This window comes from Dendrobium catenatum, unplaced genomic scaffold (genome assembly GCF_001605985.2).
Source record: "Dendrobium catenatum unplaced genomic scaffold, ASM160598v2 original_scaffold_51051, whole genome shotgun sequence".
Taxonomy (NCBI): domain Eukaryota; kingdom Viridiplantae; phylum Streptophyta; class Magnoliopsida; order Asparagales; family Orchidaceae; genus Dendrobium; species Dendrobium catenatum.
This window is the reverse complement of record NW_021369505.1, coordinates 406,042-431,761: the sequence shown is the minus strand read 5'-3', so window position 1 is coordinate 431,761 and position 25,720 is coordinate 406,042. Positions and strand designations below refer to the sequence as shown.

General features: G+C 36.5%; 2 protein-coding genes across 3 annotated transcripts in view; one reads left to right on the top strand and one right to left on the bottom strand.

Annotated features, from left to right (window-relative positions):
- LOC110116045 (glucan endo-1,3-beta-glucosidase 14) overlaps positions 1 to 16,630 on the top strand; it is a 37,119-nt gene extending 20,489 nt beyond the window's left edge. The window contains exon 3 of one of the 2 annotated variants that reach the window (XM_020849486.2): positions 16,231 to 16,630. In XM_020849486.2, the coding sequence (XP_020705145.1) occupies positions 16,231 to 16,311 (81 nt within the window). In that variant the 3' untranslated portion in view covers positions 16,312 to 16,630. Of the gene's footprint in view, positions 1 to 9,030; positions 9,269 to 16,230 lie in introns of those variants that run through there. The other variant, XM_028691702.1, reaches the window with a different exon arrangement.
- Positions 16,631 to 18,062: 1,432 nt separating this feature from the next.
- LOC110116035 lies at positions 18,063 to 22,151 on the bottom strand. The gene is made up of 4 exons (XM_020849475.2): positions 21,846 to 22,151; positions 21,586 to 21,700; positions 21,326 to 21,440; positions 18,063 to 19,261 (listed from the first exon to the last, which is right to left on the bottom strand). Exons 1-4 carry the CDS (start codon positions 21,944 to 21,946, stop codon positions 18,333 to 18,335), a joined length of 1,260 nt encoding a protein of 419 aa, XP_020705134.1. The 5' UTR covers positions 21,947 to 22,151; the 3' UTR covers positions 18,063 to 18,332.
- Between the last annotated feature and the right edge of the window lie 3,569 nt (positions 22,152 to 25,720).

Below are 25,720 nucleotides of genomic sequence, written 5' to 3'. Positions count from 1 at the left end.
AATTAATTATTAATTATAATTTAGTATTAATTAGTTATAATTATTAATTAATTATAATTATAATAAATTAATCTTAATTAATTAATTAGTATTTATTAATTATTAATTATAATTATTTAAATAATGATGAGTAATTATTTATAATTAATTAATTTTGAGGGTACCGCCTATACACGCTTTTCTCTAGTGCGGTGGGATGGAAAACCGGTGCGGTTCCTATGACGAGACGGGAATACCCATAAGTACCCGCTTGCGGAGAAACAACTACTTTTTTGCAACATGTACTGAAGACCCATACACGCCTTTCTCAGGCGTAGTGAGGTTGAAGATTTCACGACCGCGGTGTCCTCGTATGAGAGCACCTACCGTACACGCTTTTTTCTAGTGTGGCGGGAGGCCCAGTTTTCGGTGGTTTTCCCCTAAACGGGGGAGATGCCGGGTGAACATACGATCGCACTTGGACTTGATTTGGACTCAAGCAAAACTCAATTTGAACTTGATTGAGTAAATGGGACTTAAGTGAACTCAAACCTTAAGTGAACTTGAAAGACTATATAAGCATGAACTAAATTTGAATCATATGCAAAAGGAGTCAAACTCAAATGAATTTGAATAATATAAGACTTGAGCTTGAATATTTGAACTCAAGCAAAGACTTGAGTTGGACCACAAGGGACTCAAACGAACGGAAGAGGTTCATCGAGAGCCTGAACTACTTGAACTCAAGCAAGGATTTGAACTCAAAGGATAGCAGGGGACCACAAGGTACTCAAATGAACGGAAGAGGTTTATCGAGAGAAGAGGTTTATCGAGAGCCTGAACTACTTGAACTCAAGCAAGGATTCAAACTCAAAGGATAGCAGGGGACTGAACGAATTTGAGAATACACTTGAATATGAATAAGATTTATCTCAAATGACAATTCTGAGCTTAATTTGAACCTAAACTTGAATACATAGAACAAAGACTTGGACTTTAACAAATCATATGAAATCAAGGTTAAACCAAGATGCAATAAGCCAAGCCTGATTCCAAATAACAAGACATTTGCAGCTTTGCAAGCTAGAACTCATAAAAAATGTTGAATGAATTTTCAAGGCATACAAATGATGAATGATAGAATGGCTAGGAATATTAAAAAAAAATCAACTTGCAAATGAGAATGAGTGATATCCATATCGTCGTGCAAGCAAATTCAACTCCCCTTGTAAACAAAGAGATTTGGTGGTGCTTTATTGTTTATTACAAATATTGGAGTACACATAACATATTACAAGCGACATCGAAGGGGCTACAAGGAATGCAATGTCATATCTCTTATCAACAACAATTCAATTCCAAGAAGATATAATCGCGAAGGAGATCAAATGCTAATGAGCAAATAAAAAGGCTTGTATGCAATGAACAATAAATGCAAGAGCAACATGCATGTCAATAACAACACACTCAATGAAATATGCACGAACTGTAACAAGGATCATGCAGTGATATGTCCGCAAACAAAGTAAGGGAGAGGTAGGAGAAGTGGATTCTTTTTAATCAATGCGGACTAATGTGTAAGTGAGCACATAACGGTCTACTTTCAAATGAGGAGGATAGATATGTTATAAGAGACCCACACCACAATCAGCATGTCAGTTGCAACAAGAAAGATTTTACATGAGGTGAAATAGACATGGGGCAACTACGATAAATATTCTACAAACACTAGGGAGGTAAACTGCTAGAAGGAAAAAGGTGAAAGATCATAGCAAAGGGAAATACTTACGGGTCCTTGTAAAAGATCGGCCATATGCACCAGATGCCATCTACAAGTAAAAATAGATGACACATAACAAAGTGCGAACACTTACGGGGTTATAGGAGACCCATCATATGCACTACATACTATCTACAAGCAAACACCGGATGATATGCAATAAATGCAAGTGTCTACAAGCCCTTGTAGGAGGCTCGTTATACATACTAAATGGCGTATACGAACAACATGTCAAATGACTACAACAAGTGCAAATCTTTATGACAATGAGAATTCACTTATAAAGGTGCAAAACCTGTGACGAACCCGATCCTCTGTCGACAAGGTTCAATCAACAAAGGAAAATGATCCCAAACACCCCAATGATGGCCGTGTTGAATGTAGATCTCAACCGGAGGGGTGATTCCAATATTCAAAGCTCCACCCAAATACCTATAAAAATTCCAAAAATTTAAAAATTAAAAAATATTTAAAATTGAAATAAATCCATCAACATTTAAAGCAAACATCATCCACCCTCTGCAACAATTTTCCAAGGTGAACAAATTCGAATATAACTTCAGTTCACAAAGAGCTAAATGCCTAGTCGAAAATACCACTAGGATCCATTCTCAAATAATCTCCTACCAGTAAGGACGTGGTACGTGTCCTCTGACCGGCGATTTTACCGCCAAATGGCACAGCAGGATAAACAATTATGACCCGGGACCCTCTGAACCTAGTGGTTTTGCCGCCAAATGACACCACTAAATATTGGTTATGGCCAGAGCCAATACGGTCCTTAATGACATCAAATCCTTGAGATATGAATCAATAGGATATGATCGATAGGGCAGAAAGCCCTTTGTTAGCTAAGGTGGATTCAAATTTACCCCCTTAAACAAACATTCACCACAAGTCTATGAGGTTCCCTTCGACGAAGCAACCCATGGCTGCCGACAAGGATCCTTCTGTCAGGTTGGGTTGACTACCTCCTCTGACTAAGTAGACCAGAGACCACGATGGCTCGGGATGACGGAACCATGGGATCTTAATCGGATCTATCATCCATTTCTCCACCATCCGCTTTAAGTGCAAGATGGTAAAATTTCTAATTTTAAATATCAACCCCTCAATCTCCAATATCCATGACTATGCTGCTATTTTATGCCAGATAACATGTATTCTATGCATATCTGATTGACGACTAGCCTTAATCGAAAGTTCTCTCTTGTTATCGGGAGGGGTAATTAACTATAGGGGCTTGCGCCTATAGGAAACCATAACTCAGATCATAAAATCCTCACAAAATGAGGGCAAAATCTCTGGGTAGTGTCATATCTACAAACTCATCTACCTTCCAAACTTTACCTCGAAACTAATTCATTAAAACTCCCCCGAAAAGAAAAAGCATACAGCGGGCGGAGGTCGGGCCGAATTTTCGGAGCCCACACCAAGCATCAAATCGAAAACTTTCTCCTATAGTAGATTATCAGACCCTTATCAAGTCTTCCTTTCCAAGTTAGATGTACATTTTCCGACCAATATTTAGGAAGCTTTAAATCACCCAGGATGGAGGCAGATTGTTAAAGAAGAAATTATGGCATTGAAAAAAATTAAACATGGGTGATTACGAATCTCCCACAAAGAAAGAATGTTGTGACTTGCAAATGGGTGTTCACTATAAAGCATAATGTGGATGGTAGTGTTGAAAGGGTAAAAGCTAGACTTATTGCAAGAGGATTCACTCAGTCTTATAGAATATACTATCAGAAATTTTCTTCTCTTGTTGCGAGGTTCAACACCATCAGGATTCTTCTTTTCTTAGCAGCAAATTTAGATTGGCCACTATATCAACTAGATATCAAGAATGCATTCTTGAATGGGAACCTAAAAGAAGTAGTTTACATGGAGATTCTAATGGGGATTCAGAAGTCTTATGGAAGGGATAAAGTGTGTAAACTGTTGAAATCCTTGTATGGATTAAAGCAGTCTCCATAACATTGGTTTGGAAGATTCTCAAAGTATATAAAAGGTCATGATTTTAAACAATGTCAGGCAGATCACACCTTGTTTGTGAAGCAACCAGATAGAAATAAGGTAGCATTACTAATTATATATGTGGATGATATCATCCTACTGGAAATGATATAGTATAAATAATGAAGATCAAGCCATCTTTGTCCAAAGAGTTTGAAGTTAAAAGATCTATGATCACTTAGATACTTCCTTGGTATGGAGGTAGCTCTATCAAGCAAAGATATATTTATTTTTCAACGGAAGTATACCTTAGACCTACTGAAGGAGACCGACATGCTGGGATCCAGACCAGTCAGTACACCTATGGATCCTAAGAAGAAACTTGGGATAGAAAATGCAGTTCCAGTAGATAAAGGAAGATGTCAACATCTTGTAAGAAAGCTTATATACCTCTCTCACACTCGTCCAAATATTGGGTTTGTTGTGAGTATGACAAGTCAATACATGAGTAATCCTATGAAGGTGCACATGAAGTTAGTATATCAAATCTTGAGATATCTCAGGAACACTCTTGGAAAGGGACTATTATTTATACAAAAAGGAAGATAGAAAATTGATCTTTTATTCTGATGCAAATTGGGCAGTAAGCCAGGTTGACGGTCGATCAACCACAGGATATTGTTTATTTGTATGGGGGAACCTAGGGACATGGAGAAGCAAGAAATAATATGTTGTTTCTAGAAGCAGTTCATAATCTGAATTGAGGGTATTAGAAGTTATTATTTGTGAAGGTATTTGGATCATACAAGTATTGGTTGAACTTAGAATAAAGATTGAATGTACGATAAAGTTGAAATGTGACAATCAAGCCGTAATCAGTATGGCCAAAGATCCAGTACATCATGATATAACAAAACATGTTACTATTGATAGACAATTTATATCTAAGAAAATAGGGAACTTAGAAATTGAAGTAGCATATACCCCAACTCATGAACAACTTGTCATGTTCTAACAAAAGGCTGAAAGGCACTACTGGGCTCTGTACTTGATAAGTTTGTTTGCAAATTAGGATTGTACAACCTGTACAACCCAACTTAAGGGGGAGTGTTGAATCACTCAGCTAAGGGGAGGCCACGTCAGCAATCCATGGGCTGCAGTTGGAGATCCGTGGGCAGTAATTGAGGGTTGTAGTTGGAGATCCGTGGAATATAATTATTATAATTAATTAGATTAAATATCTTTTTTTTTGTTTATTCCCCTAGAATGTATGTATATGTAATAATTCCATGGAATAAAATATAATTTGAATTTCTCTCTAAACAATTTCTTTATGTTACAACTCACTAATTATTTTGTTTGATGCCATAAAATAAAGTTATGATGCTCACGAGCACTTACTATCTTATAAAACTATTTCTTTACTCCATTATCCTACTTTTTCTAAGGTAAAATTGTATAAGATGGTGGTTAGATCTGCAATGCTTCATGGTGCAGTATGTTGGCCATTAAAAGAGAAGCATAATATTAAGTTAAGTGTTGCAGAGATGAGGATGCTCAGGTGGATTAGTGGCTTTACTCTTAGAGATATGATACGAAATGAGCATATACATGAGAAGGTTTGAGTAGCTCCAGTGGAAGATAAGATTGGAGAGAGTTGCCTTAGATGGTTTGGTCACATAAAACGACGGCCTTCCAATGATCCGGTTAGGAAAGTAGATGTATTAGATTTGACTTATGTTAAGAATGATAGAGGTATACCTAAAATGACTTGGTTATAAAATATTAGAAATGATCTTTTTTTATTAGATTTAAATGAGAATTAACGTTGAATAGGGCATAATGGAGAAAATTGATTCATGTAGCTGACCCCAAATAGTGAGATAAAGGCTTTATGTTGTTGTTGTTATTGTGTCCTACCTTTTCTGATATGGGATGTTTTAGGCTCTATGATTTATAAGCACTTCTAGCACGTGTGGACTTATTATTTTTAAAAGATATTATTTTCTTGCAGAACTTTCGGTGTAGTTATATTGTGTAATTGCATGATTTTCAGTGCATTTGAACACTTCATAAGGTATTTTAATAGAATTTGAAGGTTGCCTCATAATCCATGCATATGTAACACCCCACATTACCCTTGACTAGTACTGTAGAGTGTAACAACTAAAACATATTATTTTCCTTCCATAAAGTTTTTGAAAATAGTTAACCACCTGCATAACTATACGACATCTCATAAACCTTCATTGATACATTGACTTAAAAGATTTGGCTATACTTTAACATTTTCAATGGAGTCCAGATAAATCTGGCATTATTACCATTGAATTTCATAGAGGTACCTTTTTGCCTCTTTAGGGGTCCCTTTTGCCCCACCTGCTATGCAGGTATTCATTTCCTTGGGGTCCCTTTTGCCCCATCTACAATTCAGGTTTCATATTGGGTCCCTTTTGCCCACCTGACTATGTAGATATCATAATATAACCTAGCCAATCTTTATTAAATAAATATCCAATAAATCTCATTTTCATAATTCATCTCTTTTATCACTTATATAGTTGTACAAGTGTTATAAGAAAAGTTGACATGCATTATCTAACAAATGCAAACTTCTTTCTTTAACATATACCATCAAGCGATTGAAACAGCATATTTGATCAAATATCATTTCACTTTCCACATCAAGTACATTTGTTTATACATGAACACTTCAATGAAATCTATTATGGTTGCTATACAAGTATTCATAAGGCATTGAATTACTAAAACCATTGAAAAGAGATAATAAATATAAAATCAGTTATTAACTTTACATAACTTACCTCCTTGACGAATCGTTTCTTCCAATTCTCTATTTCGCACCCTTCTACGATTGTAAGTCGCTATGAAATCTCCTCTTTGCATAAGACTTTATTTCAATCTTCTATCCTTCTTCTTTTAAATTTTCCTCTCTTAAGTTTCCTTTACCATGTCCTCAATTTACTCGCCTTTAAATCAACTACAGATTATCACAAACTTTCATATTAATTCTATTTAAATCTTGATTAAAACTTTTACTAATCTCTATTTAATACTATAGTAATATTATAGTAATACCTGCATCAATTTCTTACTAACCGTGCCAAATTTCTCACCAAAATGTTGAACTTCTCCACCCGAAGACCTGCTGCCGCTGCCCAGAACTTCCGCCCTTTTGCTACAGGACTTCCTGCGAATTTCTTTTACAATTCTACGGCTCTTGCTACAGTCCCGGGAGAAGCATTGTTGAGCCCTTCTATCGTCATCTGAAATCTTTTGTCCGATGAAATTCCAGGCAAAAGAAAATCTCACGGCTTTTCTCTGAACCGAACCTAGCAAAGCCTTTTCTCTGAAGGTTATGATGATAAGAATACTGAGAAGTGGGTCCCGCCTTCTAACTGCTCACCAAAAGCCTCTTTTAAAACATCCCTTCAGAATTATTTTTGATTTAAATTATTCTAATAATTATCCATAAACTAAATCTATTTATTTAAACAAGGAAATAAATTAACTGATATCTAGATAAATACCTGATCTTTTTGGTTCTCACAGCATATGACTTGTAAATATATGGATTTGATTATTTTTCATGTCTTCACAAGCCTTGCATGAATTTTGAGACATATCAAAGTTAGAGATTGCCTCATGAAAACACACGTAAGCATCAAAATTATCCAAATTTTGTTTTTTGCATTTATATTTTTTAATTTTGAGTTTTTTTATGATCTCTTTTTGTCTCTTGTATGAAAATATTGCATATTCGTTGGCGAAGTAGACGAATTTGGGATGAGTTGGAATGACACATTTTTCACATGTCGTCATTTCATCATTTTAATATAATTTTTTACTAATGTTGCGGGTCCCACAGGAGCTCATTTCTCCCTCAGAAATATGGAGGGGATGATTGTTCAATTTTCACATCCCTTGGGTTCATTCATTTCATTGCTGAGAATTTTTAGTGTCTTGAGTGTAGCAGTGAGGTCATGTTTGTGTTCTTACAAACTTGCAAACTTTTAAGTCCCCTATAAGTCTTTTATTTTTTTTATTCATTGTTTCATTTTTTATTATTTTTTAGCTGCTTGCATTGCATTTTTAACATTTAGCTCTGTTTTCATTTTATTTAATTGCATTTTGCTCATTTGAGGTCCTTATATGATTTTTTTTGTCTTGTTTAGTCAACATTCTAGCAATCTTTCAGCATATTCCCCTTGCATAGGAGAAATCTCTAAGGAGTCTAGACCTTCTCACCACACCCAAAGAGACGTATATGGTCGGTGTCCTACAACACCACATCCGAAATTAATGCAAAGAAAAATCTTGTAGTACCAAGGAAGGTGCATATGGGGTTCCTACACAAGTATTTGCAACATCTAAATATTCTAGTTATGTCGCGAGCATCCCATATGAATTTTTTCTCACTACGCTAATAAAAGCGTATATGAGTTCGCTCGCACAGCAAACGTATCGAACATGGTTTTCCAACTATATTGCGAACACCACTTATAAGTTTTCTCTCGCCACACTAAGAAAAGCGCGTATGTGTTATGACACCCCACAGTATCCCTGACTAATACAGTAGAGTATAACATATAACTAAACATATCAGTTTTCCTGATATAACATTTTTCATAACAATCCTTTCCATATCAATTAAAACATCTCATCAACCTCAGTGAACACATCAACGGAAGCACTTAAAAGTCTTAAACATCCTCAATACATAATTACAGAGCCACTACAGAAAATCCTAAACAACCATATTAGGGAATTTTTAACATACCTCTACTCTAGTTTCTAACATATTAGATTGTAATACTTGACCCTAGTCAGCAACCCCTTGTTCCTTTCCTTTTCCTGTAACAACAGTCAGTAAGAAGTAACTGGTGAGTTATGAGGCTCAGTAAGCTATGCAAATTAAGTTAACAGTATAATACAATAAGAAGAATAATCCAACAGAATAACTTTTTTGACCCGATTTTGACCCGAAAACCCGAGATTGACCCGTTTTTTACCCGATTTTGACCCGAAAAACGAAGATTGACCCGATTTTGACCCGAAAATTAGCAATTTTGGGTCAATTCCGGGTCATTCGTGTCGGGTCGGGTTGACCCGGACCCGAATCGGGTCGGGTTCGGGTCCAGAAACCTGACCCGTTTTTAAAAACGGGTCGGGTTCGGGTTGACCCGAACAGTGCCGGGTCAGTTTCGGGTTCGACCCGAACCCGACCCGTTGACCCGAATTGACACCCCTGCTTAAAGGCACATTTCAACTATTCTTTGTGGTTTTAATAGGTTACGTACAATCACGCAGCTAAGGGGAGGCCATGTCAGCAATCCGTGGGCAGCAATTCGATGGCTGTAGTTTGAGATCCGTGGGCAGTAATCTGATGGCTGTAGTTGGAGATCCATGAGATCTAATTATTATAATTAATTAGATTAAATATCTTTCCTTTTTTCTGTTTATTCTCCTAGAATGTTTATATATGTAATGATTCCAAGGATTATAATATAATTTGATTTTCTTTCAAAACAATTTCTTCATGGTATCAGAGCCTAGGAAATTCCTAAGCTTTCTCTCAGTGCCGACGACAAACCTTCCTCCCTTTCTTCCAAACCCTCAATCAGCTGTAACTCTCCATCATCCTATCGATAACCTCTCTTCAAGCATCGTTAACCCTTGCTCAAAATTCATCTTCTCTTTCAATCGAGGAAAGCCAACCATGTCCATGGATAGCGAGATATCATCCTCCTACCCAAATATTACATGTTTAAACATTGAAAACTCTGGATTTGTAGACAACTCTTCTCCTCTTCCTAGACCATGGTGTGATCACTGTGTCAATCCAGGCAGGACATGCAAAAGAGACATGTTGGAAGATTCATGGAAAACCAGCTAATCGGAAGGCAAAACAATCAGCAAAAGAAAGCAAGGCAAACTCTATCAACACCACACAAGATCAATACATCAAAATGCTGAAGTTGCTGCTTAACATTTAGAGATGCCGAAGTTGCTGCTTAACAACATCACGAACCAATAGTCTCTAGAACCTGCTACCAACCTACACGCTCACTCAGATATAAAATAGTCAAAACTTTGGGTTATTGACTCGGGAGCATTAGATCATATGACATGAGACATTACACTCGTTCATAACTATTAACTTTATCATTCAAATCGAATAGTTAAGATTACTGATTGCTCAAAATCCAAAGTTTTGCGAACTGGTTCTGCTTTTGTCACAGAAGCTATCACCCTTAAATTGGTGCTTTATGTGTCCAATCTTGAGTGCAATCTGATTTGCATTAGTAAATCGACTCGTGATAGTAATTGCTTAACAACTTTCTCCAATAATGTATGTATTTTTTAGGATTTGGATTCAGAGAAGAAGGTTGGTAGTGATGAGATGTGTTATGGGTTATATTATATCAAGACACCAAGATCCATACAAACCTTAATTGCTGCTCCTAAGAATCATCCTATTGTAAGACAGTTTGTTGAGAGTCATTCTAGAGTCAGTCAAGAAAGAGAGATTATCATGTGGCGTTATAGGTTAGGTCATCCAAGTTTCATGTATCTTGAAAAACTTTTTCCCCATTTATTTATTAATAAAAATTCAAATTTGTTTAAATGTGAAACTTGCCAACTGGCTAAACATACCACATCATCTTACCTCATTGTTCCTTACCAACCTTCTAAACCCTTTGTCGTAATTCATAGTGATATTTGGGGACCCTCAAGGGTTAAAAATATAAGTGGGCCAATGTGGTTTGTGATATTTGTTGATGATCATATTAGACTCACTTGGGTTTATTTAATAAAAGAAAAATTTAAAGTTCAAAGATATTCAAATCATTTCAACTGATGATTCAAAACCAATTTGATACAAAAATTCAAATCTTAAAATCAGACAATGGGAGAGTACTTTCATTCTATCATGAGAGAATACTTATCATGCCAAGGTACTATCCAAGTGAGTTCATGTGCGTATACGCCTCAACAAAATGGGGCAGCTGAGAGAAAAAGTAGACAACTCTTGGAAGTAGTGAGATCTACTATGCTATTCACAAAAATACCAAAATATCTATGGGGGAAAGCCATTCTTATTGTTGCATACCTAATAAATAGGTTATCTACTCATATACTAAAATTTGAAACACCTAGACAAACTCTACTACAAAGCCTATTCTCATGCTCGGTTCATATCATCAAACCTTCCACCTAAAGTTTTTGGGTGATCTGTCTTTGTTCATATCTATCCACAAGATAGAAAACAAGCTTGACCCAAGGTTTAAAAAAAACATCTTTATTGGCTATTCCCTGACAAAAAGGGGTTACAAATATTTTTGTCATATTTCTAGGAAACTATTTGAAATCATGGATGTAACCTTCTTTGAAAACTACCCATACTTCACTAGTTTTAAAATTCAGGGGGAGAGTGAAGGAGAATTTCAATCTTGGGAGTGAAATTTCTTATTATACAACCCAACAAAGTCCAGTTTAAATCAACAAACATCACAAGAAATCCAAACCACGAGTATTACCCAACATATATCTCCTATATCTCAAACTCCACCTTCAGACCTATTACATCCACCCATAAGTTGTAAATCCGAAAATTGTCGATCGGATGCGTCACAACATAACTTGAAGAGAGGGAAAAATATTTGGAAGAAATGTGAACATAACTTGTATTATTATGGTATATTTTCTAGTACTACCTATTACAAGTATTTATAGAAGAAAATGGTTATACCAGAGGCAACACAAACTAAAGAAACTAAAATAAAGTATGAATAAACAACAATTATTGTTGGATATTAGTCCTAGATATATCATGTGCACTTTATTATTATTATTATTATTATTATTTTAAAGAAATGTGAATAGAACTTGTATTATTATGGCATATTTTCTAGTACAACCTATTACAAGTATTTATAGAAGAAAATGGCTATACTAGAGGCAATACAGACAAAAGAAACTAAAAGAAAGTTGATGAGGACATCATTCAGAGATTCAGACACGTGTGCCGGCGACAGAATCGTAGATCAACGGCTACGATTCAACGTCTTTACTTTTGATGCATTTCTTTATGTTTTATTTAGTTTTGTTGTTTTCCGAGTTTACCCCTATGGGGAGTGTTTTATTATTGTAGCCCATAGGGCAATTGCGTACTTTTTTTTCTTCATGTTTGAGGCCTATATATAGTGGTCTTATGTTTTGTAAAAAAGATGATTTAATGAATGAAATTCTAGCTTGTTTTCTTATTGATCTCTTTTTGAGTTCATGAGAGTGGTGAAGCCTAGGAGAGGCCAACGGAATACCCAACAGACCACCAACGGGTGAGCTCTTGGTTCTTTTATCTTAATTTCTTCTTCCTCCTCCCTTCTTCCCCTATACCCGCTGGCAAGCCCTCCCTATTTCCCCAAACCGACGACACCATTCCCCATTTTTTTTCATTACCCGCCACCCTCTCCCCCTATCAAGCCGCCAAACACTTCACCAATCCGGCGGCCGGCCTCCACCCCACCACTCCTCTCCTCCACAAGCTTAACTCGCCGACCACCTTGCCTCCAAAAATCTGAAATTCAAAAGTTCCATTGCCTTTAATCACTTTCCTAAATTAATTCCTAGTAAATTAGGAAAGTTTTCAATTGAGAATTCAATTAAATAATTGAATTCAAATACTTTCCTTTTGCTAGAAACCCATTTAGGAAACCTCCTTATTTAAATCAAATCTGAAATTAAATTCAGATTTGATTTTAATCTTTATTTATTCCTTGAGGGGCCCACAAACTTAAAATAATACCCCAATCCCCTTCCCTATATGGCTAGGGCTGCAAACGAACCGAGCGTTCGACGAGCTGCTCGTGGCTCGGCTCGATAAGGGCTCGTTCATGTTTGTTTGATAAGGTAAACAAACGATTTTGAACACTCTTGATAAATACTCGATAGCTAAATGAAAAAGCTTGAACACCGTGTCGTTCAGTTCATTTATGTTCACAAACAGTCTCGCTTAGAAGCTCGTGAACAAGCTCTCTTAGAAGTTCGATTAGAGCTCGACTAAGAAGCTCAATTAGAGTTTTAAAAATAAATACTATTAAATCTATTAATTTGATAATTTATTTTTACTAATTTAATATTTTTAATTTTAACCATTTTCATTAGATATATTTTTAACTTTTATTTTTACAGTGTTTTATTAAATCATCTACTAAAAATTTATAAAACTTTTGCCGGTCCTGCCTCAATTTAAAAAAAATCTCTCTCTCTCTCTCTCTCTCTCTATATATTATATATATATATAGTATATATATTATATATATCTATATATATATATCTACATATATATTTATTATTATATTGTGGTTGTGTGGTGTGTTGTGTGTGTGTGGTGTTTGTGTGTAAAATAACCTTCCGCTCATTGCCACCACACCCCCGCGCCACTCCTCTCTCCTATATTTGGGCATTATTTTAACTCCCGCCTGTCTTTCTCTCATCCCCGTGATGTCAAAATTCTCTTTTCTTAAAAAAACAACCATTGTAGGCTCTTTAGTTCTACACCGCCTGGAGTAAAATAGTATGTTATATAAAAAAATTCATCTTGTGCCTTGAATGAAAAGCGGGAGAGGGGGCGGGTTGTTATGCGCGGAATGCTTAACGAGCTCTCGCTCGCTTTGCTTATCGAGTCGCTGTATCGAGCTTGAATTAATGAGCCGAACTGAAACGAATGAGCTCGCGACAAAAAATGAAAAAAATTTTTTTTTTTTTTTTAACCGAAAGCCCTTTTTTTTCCGAGCCCCCCCCCTTTTTCCGAATTAAGGTGTTCGAGAAAGCTTGACGAGCTTTGAGCCAAACTCTGAACTCGTTTTTGACAAACTAGCGCTGATACTCTGAACATCGCCAAAGCTCGGCTCGACTCGGTTTTCGTTGTGCCTATATATGGTCGGCCCTTTCCAGCCTTTTTTTCTCTCCATTTTAAGTGCCATCACCATTATTCCCCTCTATACCCGCCCCCCCCCCCTAAATCGCCGGCCTCCCTATGCCTCTTTGGGATTATTTTTTTGAAATTCAAAGTCCTTCCCCTCTTAGAAAATTGAATTAATTTCATATTTACTGAACGCACTAATCTCCACGTCACTAAACCCAACCCAGCCCCCCCCCCCCACTCCCTCTCTCTCTCTCCTTGGCCGCCTCCCTCACTTGCCTCCTTTCCCTTGGAAACCGACGCCTCTCAAGTCTTTAGAAGCCAAAAGAAGAAGACAAACTCTTTCCTCCTTACCATGGTGTATGACCAACCCTGAGGTCGACCACGGTTTTGCCTACAACACACAAGGAGAAATCAATATCCTACTTTCTCCTTTCTACAATCCGGATTGGGAATACGAAGATTCTGTGGAGAGCTACGTCAACCGCATCCTCTATTGCCTCGCCGAGACGATTGAATATCAACGACCCAAAGAACCTTGGCTTCTCGTCGGCCGATCAATGACCTCTTCTCCCTCGGCTACTTCTCCAGCGAACAAGGCCCTACGCGCCACTTGTCTTGTGGTGCATCATTGGGATTGCTTCTACCGTTCCTCTGCTAAACCCAACTTCAAGAGCAAGTGAGAAGGAACTCGTGGTGAATACTTCTTGATGTTACGCCGTGGATTCTTGTTTTATTGCTATTAGTCTTACTATTTTATTTTCGTTGTTATTTGCAATTGTTGTGCTAATCTCTTTGTAACCGCTTGCCATTACTTAATCTTTTAACGAAGATTCTAAGAATTTAACTTGGAGTGAAACATAAGTTTTTAACTAGCAAAGCTCATGTTCAATATATATTGTTAAATTCCAAAGCAACTCTTGTCGCATGTATGTTTCACATCAAAGTACAAAGAAACAACTAAAAATCTAGACCAATATCCAACAAATTGTGAACAAGATTTTACCGGAAAAAATAATCAAGAAACTCTTATTATTGCTTGTGTGTGAATCGAGCAACCCAAGCATATACGTAGAACTGTGCCTGGCCTAGCCCGACTGCAGCCTCCTACCCGGCCTCGCCTGTCACCACTGAAATTGGTGAACCCAGCCCAGTTGCGTGTCCACGCGCTACTCCAGCGCTACGCGCGCCTACCACCGCCTTCCACTCGCGGCCTACTTCCATGTGCTTCTCCCATGCGCGAGTGCCCGCTATCATGCGAGCCCCTTTAGCCTACGCACACCTCCGAACAAGTTCCTTCGCACATGTCTTTGCCCGCAAAGAACGTCCGCCTGCAGTAGCCTTGCTTCTTCAAGGCTCTCATGAATTGCCTTCGACACCTCCGAACCATCCTGATTCCACCAATCAGATCCTTGATCAAAGAACTTTGCGTCTTGTTCATGCGTACCCAGGTTGAGCAATGCTCCTCCTCATGCGAATAAAATCAGGCTTGCTCTGATCTCAACCTACAATAGCCGCACCCCACACGCTGCCGAGCTTCCCTCCTTTTCTTGAATGCAAGAACTTCCTCCACCTCCCAGCTCTAACACCAGGTTGTAGGAACTTTCGGAGAGGAAGAGAAGCTTTTCTTCAACTTCTTGAAGAGAGTGAGAAATAGATGGAAGAAATGTGAATAGAACTTGTATTATTATGGCATATTATCTTGTACAACCTATTACAAGTATTTATAGAAAAAAATGGCTATACCATAGGCAACACAGACTAAAGAAGCTAAAAGAAAGTACAAAGAAACAACTAAAAATCTGGACCAATGTCCAACAGTCTTTCCCTTGTGCTACTTCATTTGTTTTTGTTGTTTCTATATATGATTTTGATTTTTTTTTTATGATATAGATATTTCTTTTGTGAATATATTTTGCCAAAGATATGGTTTAATAACTCAAAATGGGTTAAACTTTAGCCAAGTAAAAACAAATGTTCAACTTTAACTTGATAGTTTTGTTCTTTTATGACTTACACACAGACAAATAAAAGCCATCCGTCAACATATCAAATTGATAAAAGCCAAATAGTATATACTCCATACTTATGACATCAACAACTCAGGAAAGCCTTATTTCCAATGTGAAAGACAAGATCATCTAAACCCAGTTTGAAGATTGGCTTTGATGGTCGATTTCCTTTTAGATTTTCCTTTTTCTTCTTTTTTGAACTGCCTTTGAATTGCTAGCTTATCTTTTTGAATTCTCCCATTTAGATGCAACTTAATTTAAGAGAGAAAGAGAATATAGTGGTCTTGGTTAGCTCCTATAAACAACAAGCAGATTTCTGTTCTTCCTCATTACATGTCTAGGTTAGCAGAAGTTAGCTTCCTTGCACATCCTACATGAAAATTATCAAGAAAAGATTCAAACTTTAACCAGCTTTGAAGTTTCTATTCTACTTCTCCTGAGCATTGTTGTCATATTTGCTTTTTAGCTTTATTCCTTGTACTCACTTTTTCCTATTGTTTCAACATTCTCTTGCCCTTTTGTATTAACTTATTTTGGTGTTAACAACACAGGATTTCTCTACTCGATGTTGGTTATGGCCCTCTTCGTTGGTTCTAGCCACTTGTATATGGATCGTGCTTCTCGTTCAGTAAAGTTTCATTTGAGATGACTTTCTTACTGCTTCTTAAAACAACTTTTTAGTTCGAAAGCTTCTTTAAGAAGCAGTAAGAAAGCCGTACCAAACAAAGCCTAAAACTAAAGTCCTACGTTTCTGTAATATTTTTCTCTGCTACAGATGCAGCAAAAAATCACTAGGAGCAAGAACGGTGATTCTGTGCGTCCAGTGTTCTTGTTGGCGCAATTGTTTACATTATTTATGACTTTGTAGTTGTATTTACTTAAGTATATTGATTGTCTTATTAGTTAGCACCTTAATAATTTCTAAATTTGATGTTATCCTTTTGTTGTTGCTGTGTCAGTGTCCTTATTAGTTATAAGAATTCTATCAATAAAACTGCAGGAACACATATTAGTATATTTTCAAGTGTAGAATAGATGGATTTGAAAGTAATTGTATTTATTTTTAGGTTAGTATAATATATTTTTTTATGTATGATACTAATTTTAAAGTAAATATAATAATTTTCAAGCTCGTGTTAATATAATTTATATCAAGAGATTTTGCTACAGAGTCTTGCATTTGCGTAGTGCATTGCATTAAATTGTGCTACGATCATTGTAAATTATGATATACGGCTTGAAAGTTTGCAGTCAAAGCAAAGCACAACAAGTCTCAAGGCCATCAATCTGTGACGGACTGCGTTCAAAAGGCATGAAAAATCGATGAGTATAAGTGGATAAGATATCTCGAAAGTTATCATGGGTGAGTGTCGGTGGGTGATGAGTGCCCACGTAGTCAGCGTCCACACAGAGCATGGGTACCGAAATGTAGAGCTTTGTTTTGCTACTATTTTTTTTTTTTTCTAAATTTTAATAGGGTATTTATATGCAAAGGGAATTTATGAACATTTGTATCTACTGCATGTTATGGGATCATTCATTGATTAATTAATATAAAATATTAAAATGCGTGCAGATAAGAGCTTCAATTATTATTAAAAATATCGAAGGGCTCTAGCTCAAATAGAATGTTGCCTTGATAGAGATCATAGGTTGGAGTTCAATTTATGATATTTTTAAAATTAAATGTTTATTAATCTATTTTAGAATTTATCCTTTTACTCTCTTAATTTCTAACTAATCTTATATTTTATTTTCAATCAATACTAATAATAATATTAGCTTGCTGAGCAGGTTAAGAATCACCTGCTATTGTCAGCCACCAATGTCTCTTATGAAATATTTGATAAAAATAAAAAATAATAATTATTGATTATGAAATATATATTTTCTTATTGATATGTAATTAAAATATAAAAAAAATTGGATCGATTGGAACCATTTTTTTATTATTTACTAAAGTAGTTTTTTAATATAAATTTTTTTCATTTAAAAATTTTTGAAAAAAAATACTTTAAATATATATATATATATATATGATCCCTAAAAAAGCCTTAAGTTTCATTTGGAATAATTTTCTTAATACTTTTCACAACACGTTAATAAATTAATATAGAAGCACATTCTGATTAATTACGTTATTTCACCCCCTTGATCGGTACTGCAGCTCGATACCGTGGGTTGGTGCTACGTCAGCACATTCTGATTAATCTCCGGACAACATTCTGCATCCGATCTCCACACAGAATAATTTCTCCTAAACTACTGAGCTAATTCTCTTCCAAACTATAGAAGTATAGGCGCCAAGAAATAAAAAACAAATATATATATATCTTTGCACATTATTTAATCAGATAACAATCATCAAATTTCTACAAAAATATGAGAAAAGCCAGTGGCCACAAGAAATTATAAGATTCAAAGGTCCTAAGCTTCTCATAGCTAACATTGAAATAGATTTGTTGACAAAGTTCAAATGCTAGCAGCCAACATTAAGACAAAGCAGCTATTTACACTTCAGCATAACACAACTGCTCCTGCTCAAACTAACCATAATAAAACAAGAAAAGAGAGTTCGCAAAGACAATATAGACAAAATACTTGTTCTAAGTAGGCAATGAAACATGTTGTTTTAACAATGAGGGCATTCTTATCACTTCCAGTTGAAGCACTCATCAGATAATGTACCAGTTAAAGCACCAGAAGCATAAACCTTCTGGTTTTTAGTATAGGAATTCATGTAAAATGCACAATCAACCTGCGAGCTCCACTTACTTGAACAGGACTCATAGTGCTCATCAGTGGTCTCCACTGAGAAGAAATCAAAGCCCTTATCTCTTGCAGATGAAAGTGAGCTTTCAAGGTTCATGGTCCCAGCTCCATTGGGAAGCGGGCCACAGGATTTGCCTCCATCACAAGAACTACTTGATCCTACATCTTCAACCTCATGTGTCCAGGAACTTTCAACTTCTGAGCTTGGGGGAGAAGGAAGGCCAAGGCGCAATGAAAGGTCGCAATCCGCTAGCTTTCTCATCCTCTTGCAATCAGGGACTTCATCTAAACCATCCGACATGGTGCCGACCATGAATTCAATGGCATTAGATTGAACAGAGGGCTTTGTTGCACTGAAGATGTTCTTGACCATTTGTTCCTGAGGTTGGGAGGTGGAAGTAGAATGTCCTTCACCATAATACAGTGGGTATACACAACCCAATTCAGGCCAAATGCCAGACTCCATTGGCATAGGCAAGCCTCTAACTTTGCATGCCATGGCTTTATTTGGAATCTCAAAGTATTGATTTTGCCCATTTGAAGCACTAGATGGCATAAACTGAATCTGAGGTCCTGCAGCTGAGTACTTTGATCCAAATTGAGTTGTTGAGCCATGGAGATTGCCGGATTGCATTGGAAGCAGTGGTGGCAACATGCTTTTAGGACAAATCTGACTGGCCTTCTTGTTATCTTGAGGCTTTGGAGGGACATCAGCTGCTTCCTTTGAGTTGGGGCTCAGATAACAAACTGGATTGCTGTGGCGTTGGCTCCTCGATGCTCTTCGAGGAATGCAGCCCAGATTGAGTGCCGCTGGAACCAGGCAAGCAAGTGGCAAGAGTTGGCATCGACAAAGTGAATCGTCTTATACACTCAAAATTTTCAAGTTTTCTTGTTATATATGACTGGTTAAAAAAAAATAGAAAGAAATAAAAAAATTTACCTTCAAAAAAATAGAAAACAAAATCATTATGTTTGAAGGGGATTTGGAGCCTCTCCATTACCATGGTAATTGAAGAGGTAAAGTTACTAAACAAGTTTTAAAGGTTAATTGGACAGCTGGGATTTTGTAAATTACTTCTCCAATAACATGTAATTGTAGAGGAACATGATACATTTGAAGGAGTTTTGAGGTGACATATAGAGCTTAATATCAATCATGACTTCTAACAAATTTCACTTCTTGTAATTATGTAACTACTAAAACAGAAACAAAAGAAAATTAAAAAAAAAAAACCCTTTAAATAACTAAGATGCAAAATTGAACTCCCAAAGACCATATTTCCTCAAGTCTCATTTGATTTCTTGTAGATAGGAAGCCTTTTTTACAAAAAATATGCCATCATTTCCACTTTTTTGCTGATTGTGTGGGAAAAAATAATCATTATTTATGAAGGGGATTTAGACCCTACCTAAGTACCATGGTAATTGACTAGATAAAGTTACAAATCAAATTTTAAAGAATACAAAGTTTATTGAATGGCTAAAATTTTTTAAATTACTACTCCAATTACCATGCAATCGGAGAGGATCCTAATCTATTTTGAGGGGTTTTCAGGGGCCACACAGCTCAAAATCAATGTTGATTTCCAACTATAGCCAACCAATGATGGATCTGACTAATTTCATTTTTTTTTTCAAAATATATTTTCTAACTTTAAGCAACCAAACGGTCCTTGAAATAAATCATAAAAAATACATAAAGTACTCCTAGGTTGGATAAAAACAAAAATAGTACTCCTACATTAACCAAAACCAAAAAATGGCTGAAAAAAACACTTCTGATAAGGCCATTTGATTGTCTGTAATCAGCTTTCTTAAATAAAGTGTTCATTGGTTGTGTTTGTTTCCTCAGAAAGCGAATAAACATAAAGAGAATGAAGTTTTATTCCAGTTCCAATTGACTTCATAGTAAACACAATCAATTCTTTAGTTGTATTTGCTTTTGCAGGAAGTGATGAACCAAATGAGAATGCAACTACTCTATTTCCAAGCAACTTCAAAGGAAATACAATCGAACTCTAGTTTTTGTAAAAAGTGAATGAATTAATCCAATTATAAGAATGCATTTACTCTAAATACTGGTTTTATTGAGCTTCTTCTTTTAATAAAGGATTCTAATTCAAAAGTTCATGACAAGGCTTATTTGATTGATTGCAGATAGAAAATGTTACTTCAAGAAAACATGTTTTAGAATATGATTTTATCATCATGTCAAAAATAAAACCATCACTTTTAGAAATTTCGAAGGGACTTTTGGAATTTAGAACTAAGAAAGATTTCTAATTGCACCTAGGATACTTGATTTCCAACTACATCTAAACAAATAATGAAATCCTACAAATTTACCATCTCTCAAAACATGCTCTCTAACTTGAAGCAATAAAATAAGCCATAAAAGCAGCTTTCAAAACAAAATTCTAGAAAAGTATCTCAGTTTTTGGTTTCATTTGGGACGGCTTTGTTATTGTTTCTTAAAGCAACTTTTTAGTACAAAAATTAAAACTTTTATACTAGAAAACTGCATTAAGAAGCAATAAAAAAGCTGTCCAAAGGAAGCCTTTATCATCTAAACAAGTTGCACCAACTTTGTAAGCTTTAAAGTAAACAAAACCTCCAACCAAAAGAGCTTTTTTAGTGTTTTTTGAACGAATTTAAACTCACACGCATCCTCAAACGTTAAGCGAACCCATGACCTTGTGGTGGAAGCCAACACTCCCAAAGACTTAGCTAAATGCGTATCAAAAGAGCCTTAAAAGGATCTATGAACTTTTATGTAACTTTTTTTTTAAAGCTAAAAAAGCGTTCTAGACCACTTCCCTTAATCCATGGAGTGAGTGGATTCCCCATTTCCATAAGAAGAAGAATAAATAATACCTTCAATGCAGGGCTGAAGGAGGTCACCGCTCTCATTGGCATCATCCTTACGAATTATGGTGTCAATGGCATCATTAGCTCTGTCCCACAGAGTCTTCAAATCCATGTACTCCGCCTGCAAAAGAAACACCAGCTCCCACAAACTATTTAACTAAATGTGAAGAAGTAATAAAAGGAAAAAAAAAAAAAACAGGAAAAAAAAAAAAAAAAAACAGGTCTATCATCAGTTCCACCAGTCATTTCATAGAACAGAAACAAACCTCCGAGTTAGCTTTGGAATACATGATCTCCTCGGCCTTCAAGACTACAAAGGGAAGCTTCTCCTGCCATTCCTTGTTCTTCCTGGTTGCGTTGCAGTGCACCTCGTTCGCCAACCTAAAAAATCCCAAAATCCATTTCGTCAAAACTGCCCAGGAACGAAAACCCCTGAATCAAACTCTCGTCTTGATAAGCTAAATCCAACAAAAATGGAAACTTTGCGGTGGAATTTAGCACGGAAGATATCTCAGAGGAATAAAACCTGAAGATTTCTTGGATGAGTGACCCTCTCATGGGCTGGTGTCGGTCGCTGTGCCATGCTCTTCTCACACACTCGTAAGGCCTCGGCCCTGGCCTGGGCATCCTTCTCCCCTTCTCCTTCGCTTGCTTTGCTCGGCAAGGAGGAGAAAAACTGAGAAAGAGAGAGAAGGAAAGAGGGGTGGCGGGGGTGGGTTCGGTGTCAGATTTTGGTGCAGAGAGTTTTGGGGGTATGGCCAAACTGCTTTATCTCCATGGCAGAGGGCTGTCGAGAAAATGAGCCTAAATGAGATGGGACCTCGCCCGTGTTGGGGCTCCTCTCCGCACGGCTCCTCTCCACCAAGAGCAGACTAATGGACGCGGCTCATCAATATGAAAGCGATTGGGAATTAATGTGTAACCTAAAAATTTTAATTGAACTGAAACAAATCCTAATTAAATTGAACTGAAACAAATCCTAATTATTAATATGTCATTATATTCTTCTAACTTTTGGTAATATATCACTCGGATGCAAGTGAGCCGCTGGAGTCCAGCTCGAGTTTGTTTAGTAAATAAGCTTGAGTTCGAATTTATAAATATTAATATTTTTAAAATAATTTTATTTTATTTATTAAATTTAAATATTTTAAAAAATTAATAAGAACCAACTAAGTTTTTTTTTTAAAGTTAAACATTTCATCTATTTTTTTCTAAATTTCACCTGAGTTTTAAAAATCTCATTTAAGTTTTAAAAATCTAGCCTAAATTTTAAAAATTCCGCTCATGGCTTGCAAGCCGGCTAGAGCTCGTTTATAGTGTGATGAGCCTGAGTTTGAGCTCCCCTATCAAGCTCGAGTTCGAGCTCGTTTTCCAACTAACGAGCCAAGCTCGATAAGGGCCTAAACTCGACTCGACTCGACTCGTTTGCACCCCTATCTCAATTTAATTGTCTAAAGCTCAACTAGGCAAGCAGTTGCATGGGATTAGTATAATGCAAAAATATTCATGGTATGCGAAAAAGGTTGTTTCATATCAAAACATTGAAAGTAATTGAGGTTCAAAAGTATCATGAAGGACAAACTTATACCTTCATTGGCTTTGCATTATCTAATTCCTCCTCAGAGCTATACTCAAACACACAATAATCAACTCCATTCCTCCTCCTCAGGGAGCGTTTAACTCTAAGGAGACTGTTACCACCATCACTATCAATTTGCATTGGTGGAGTCACAGTATCTTCCATACAATGACCAGAGTTGACCGCAGCATCCTCCGGATCCTGCCTGAAGTCACAAACCATATTATGCAAAACAACTTCTAGACTTCCTATACTTGAGCTGTTTGCTGTACAGTTTGGAGCATGTCTGCAGAAGAAATAAAAATTACCCTTGGTGGTCCGACGGTGGTGCGGCAGAACCCCGGCGTCCCTTGGTGGTCCGGCGATGGTCGAGGAGGAGCTAGGCGGCTTTAGCTGTCTTCCTTCTTCTCTCTTACCTTCCTCCTTTTTCATGAGGAAATGGGGTTCTATTTATAGAAATCTTGAGTGGCATGGCTTGAAAATAAGTGGAAGATCAAGGGTAAATTTGGAGTGGTTCGAATGGACGGCCGATCTTGATTCCTACGATCATGCATCGTTCAATGAATATTTGACTGTCTTAATGATATCAGAATTTGATGATCTTAGGTTCGTTGGATTCGTCTCGTCGAGCCGCTCGATTCGATTATAAGCATGTGATGATTGGAGATCGTTTGGTAACCCAAAGTGTGGTTCGATCCTTCCAAAAATGCTTCGAGTCTTTTATTTGGACTCATTTGGGCTCAGATTGGGTCGATTTTGGTGTCGTTGGGTTTGTGTTTCCGAGACGCTCAGTTTGACTATAAGTTTGCTGAAATTGGAATTCATATGATCTCCGATCTAATTTTTGAAGTTTCCAACTTGATTTTGCCTTGAGATTCGTGCTCGATAAATGTAATTTTTTGATGATGTATCAATAGTAAATAGTTATAAACAAATTACATAAGAAGATCTTGATCATTGTTTAATTTACTGCACATGTGATTAATTTTATCCAGCATGTTATTTCTCAGTATAAATAAATAATCAAATTATATTTATTTTTAAAATTTAATTGTATTATTAAATAATTTAGTTATACTGACAGATAACATGTGATGTATAAGAGGTCTGAGGGACTGTAGTCGGTTGGCAACGGTTGTCGTAGGGATCGTAGTCGGCGGATGACAGTGATCGAGGAACCATAATCGATGGGTGACGGAGACGGAGGTCGAAGGGGCTGTAGTCGAAGGGACCGAGTCAGCAGACAACGATAGTCGATGTGGTGTGTCGATGGCAGCCCGGCCGAGGTCTGGCAATGGTTGGCAGCAAGAGGAGGTTTGGCGGTGGTCGGTGGCCGAATAAAAGTCTGGAGGTAGTCAATGGTCGGGCTGTGGTCTGACAATGGTTGAGCGAAAGATCGGTGGTGGTCGGCAGCCGGGTGGGAGTTTAAGGGTGGTCGGAGGCTGGACAATGGTCCCTGGGATGGTCAGTGGTCGAGCGTTGGTCCAACGACGGTCGACGAAGATTCATCATTGGTGGTGCCTGGGTGGAGCTCTAGATCCTTGAAGCCTCAAAGCTCTCTCCAATCTCCAACAAAATGTCCAAGCCCAGCCCCCTTTTATGTAGGATGTGAGGGTCTATTTATAAATTTTTTTAAAGTAGCATGCCTCGTAAATATGGAGAAGATCTGGGGCAAATTCGGAGTGCTCCATCGGACGGCCCAAATTGATACCCTCAATCATAGAGTGTTCATCAAGCCTTTAAGTGACATAATGATGCCATAATTTAGCGATCTTGGGCTTGTTGGATTTGTCCCGTCGAGCAGCTCGATTCAACTATAAGCATGCTACATTTAGAGGCCATTTAGTCATCTAATTAATGATTTGAACTTCTAATTATGCTTTGGTCCCTTGATTTGGACCCATTTGGGCTCGGATTGGACCTATTTTGGTGTCATTGGGTTCGTCTCCTTGAGATATTCAATTTGAATATACGTTTGCTAAAATTGGATTTCAAATGGTCCCGCATTTTAATTTTGGAAGTTTTCAGTTTGAATATATCCCGAGGTTCATGCTCGCTCAAGGTAATTTTTGGTGACATATCAATACCCCTAGTAATGGCAGGCTAATAATGCTAAGCAAACTAATATTTTATATATTATATATTTTAAAAAAAATTGTTTTAAAAACTAATAAAAAAATGTCCCAAATGAAGCGGAGCCTAAAGATGGAGGAAAAATCACCTCTAACAAAATTATTAGAAATCTGTGATCTTTAAAAGAATATTATAAGAGAGTAATGTACCTCCTTGAAAGTTAAATGATATTATAATTAATAATCATGTGTTAAGAAAATATTTCATCTTTATATTAATTTTTGTAAGTTTCATAATTATATCATTAAATTTATTACTTACATGATGTAATAGGTAATTATACTAATTTAAAATAAACTTATATTTTATAAATTATTTAGTAGGTTCAAAAAAAAAATTTTACTTGATCTTTTAGAGCTAAGATAATTATATAATAATTAGGAGTTGATGAAGTAATTATATTATATTTGAATGAAGTTGGACTTAATTCCTATTTCATTGTACTCATTGAATTATTTAGATACGATTTCATTTAATATCTTTGTTATAATTTTTTCATAATCATTTTCTATTTTCTTCTTTATCTTTTGTTGTAACAACTAGTTGAGTTGGGATTTTCTTCAAGAGCTCTTCAAAATTAGTTTTAAAAGGCATTTTGGAGGTTACTTTGGAAATATTTTGAAAATGTTCGGCTTGTTTTTTTGGGATTTCAACTTTATAAATATCAAATAAAATTAAATAGAAAA

Coding starts and splice junctions, on each gene's coding strand:
- LOC110116035 (XM_020849475.2), bottom strand. CDS start 21,946: ATGCCCAGGCCAGGGCCGAGGCCTTACGAGTGTGTGAGAAGAGCATGG. Junction 21,701..21,845: donor CTCATCCAAGAAATCTTCAG/GTTTTATTCCTC, acceptor GGGATTTTTTAG/GTTGGCGAACGAGGTGCACT. Junction 19,262..21,325: donor CCTTCAGCCCTGCATTGAAG/GTATTATTTATT, acceptor GCCTGGTTCCAG/CGGCACTCAATCTGGGCTGC.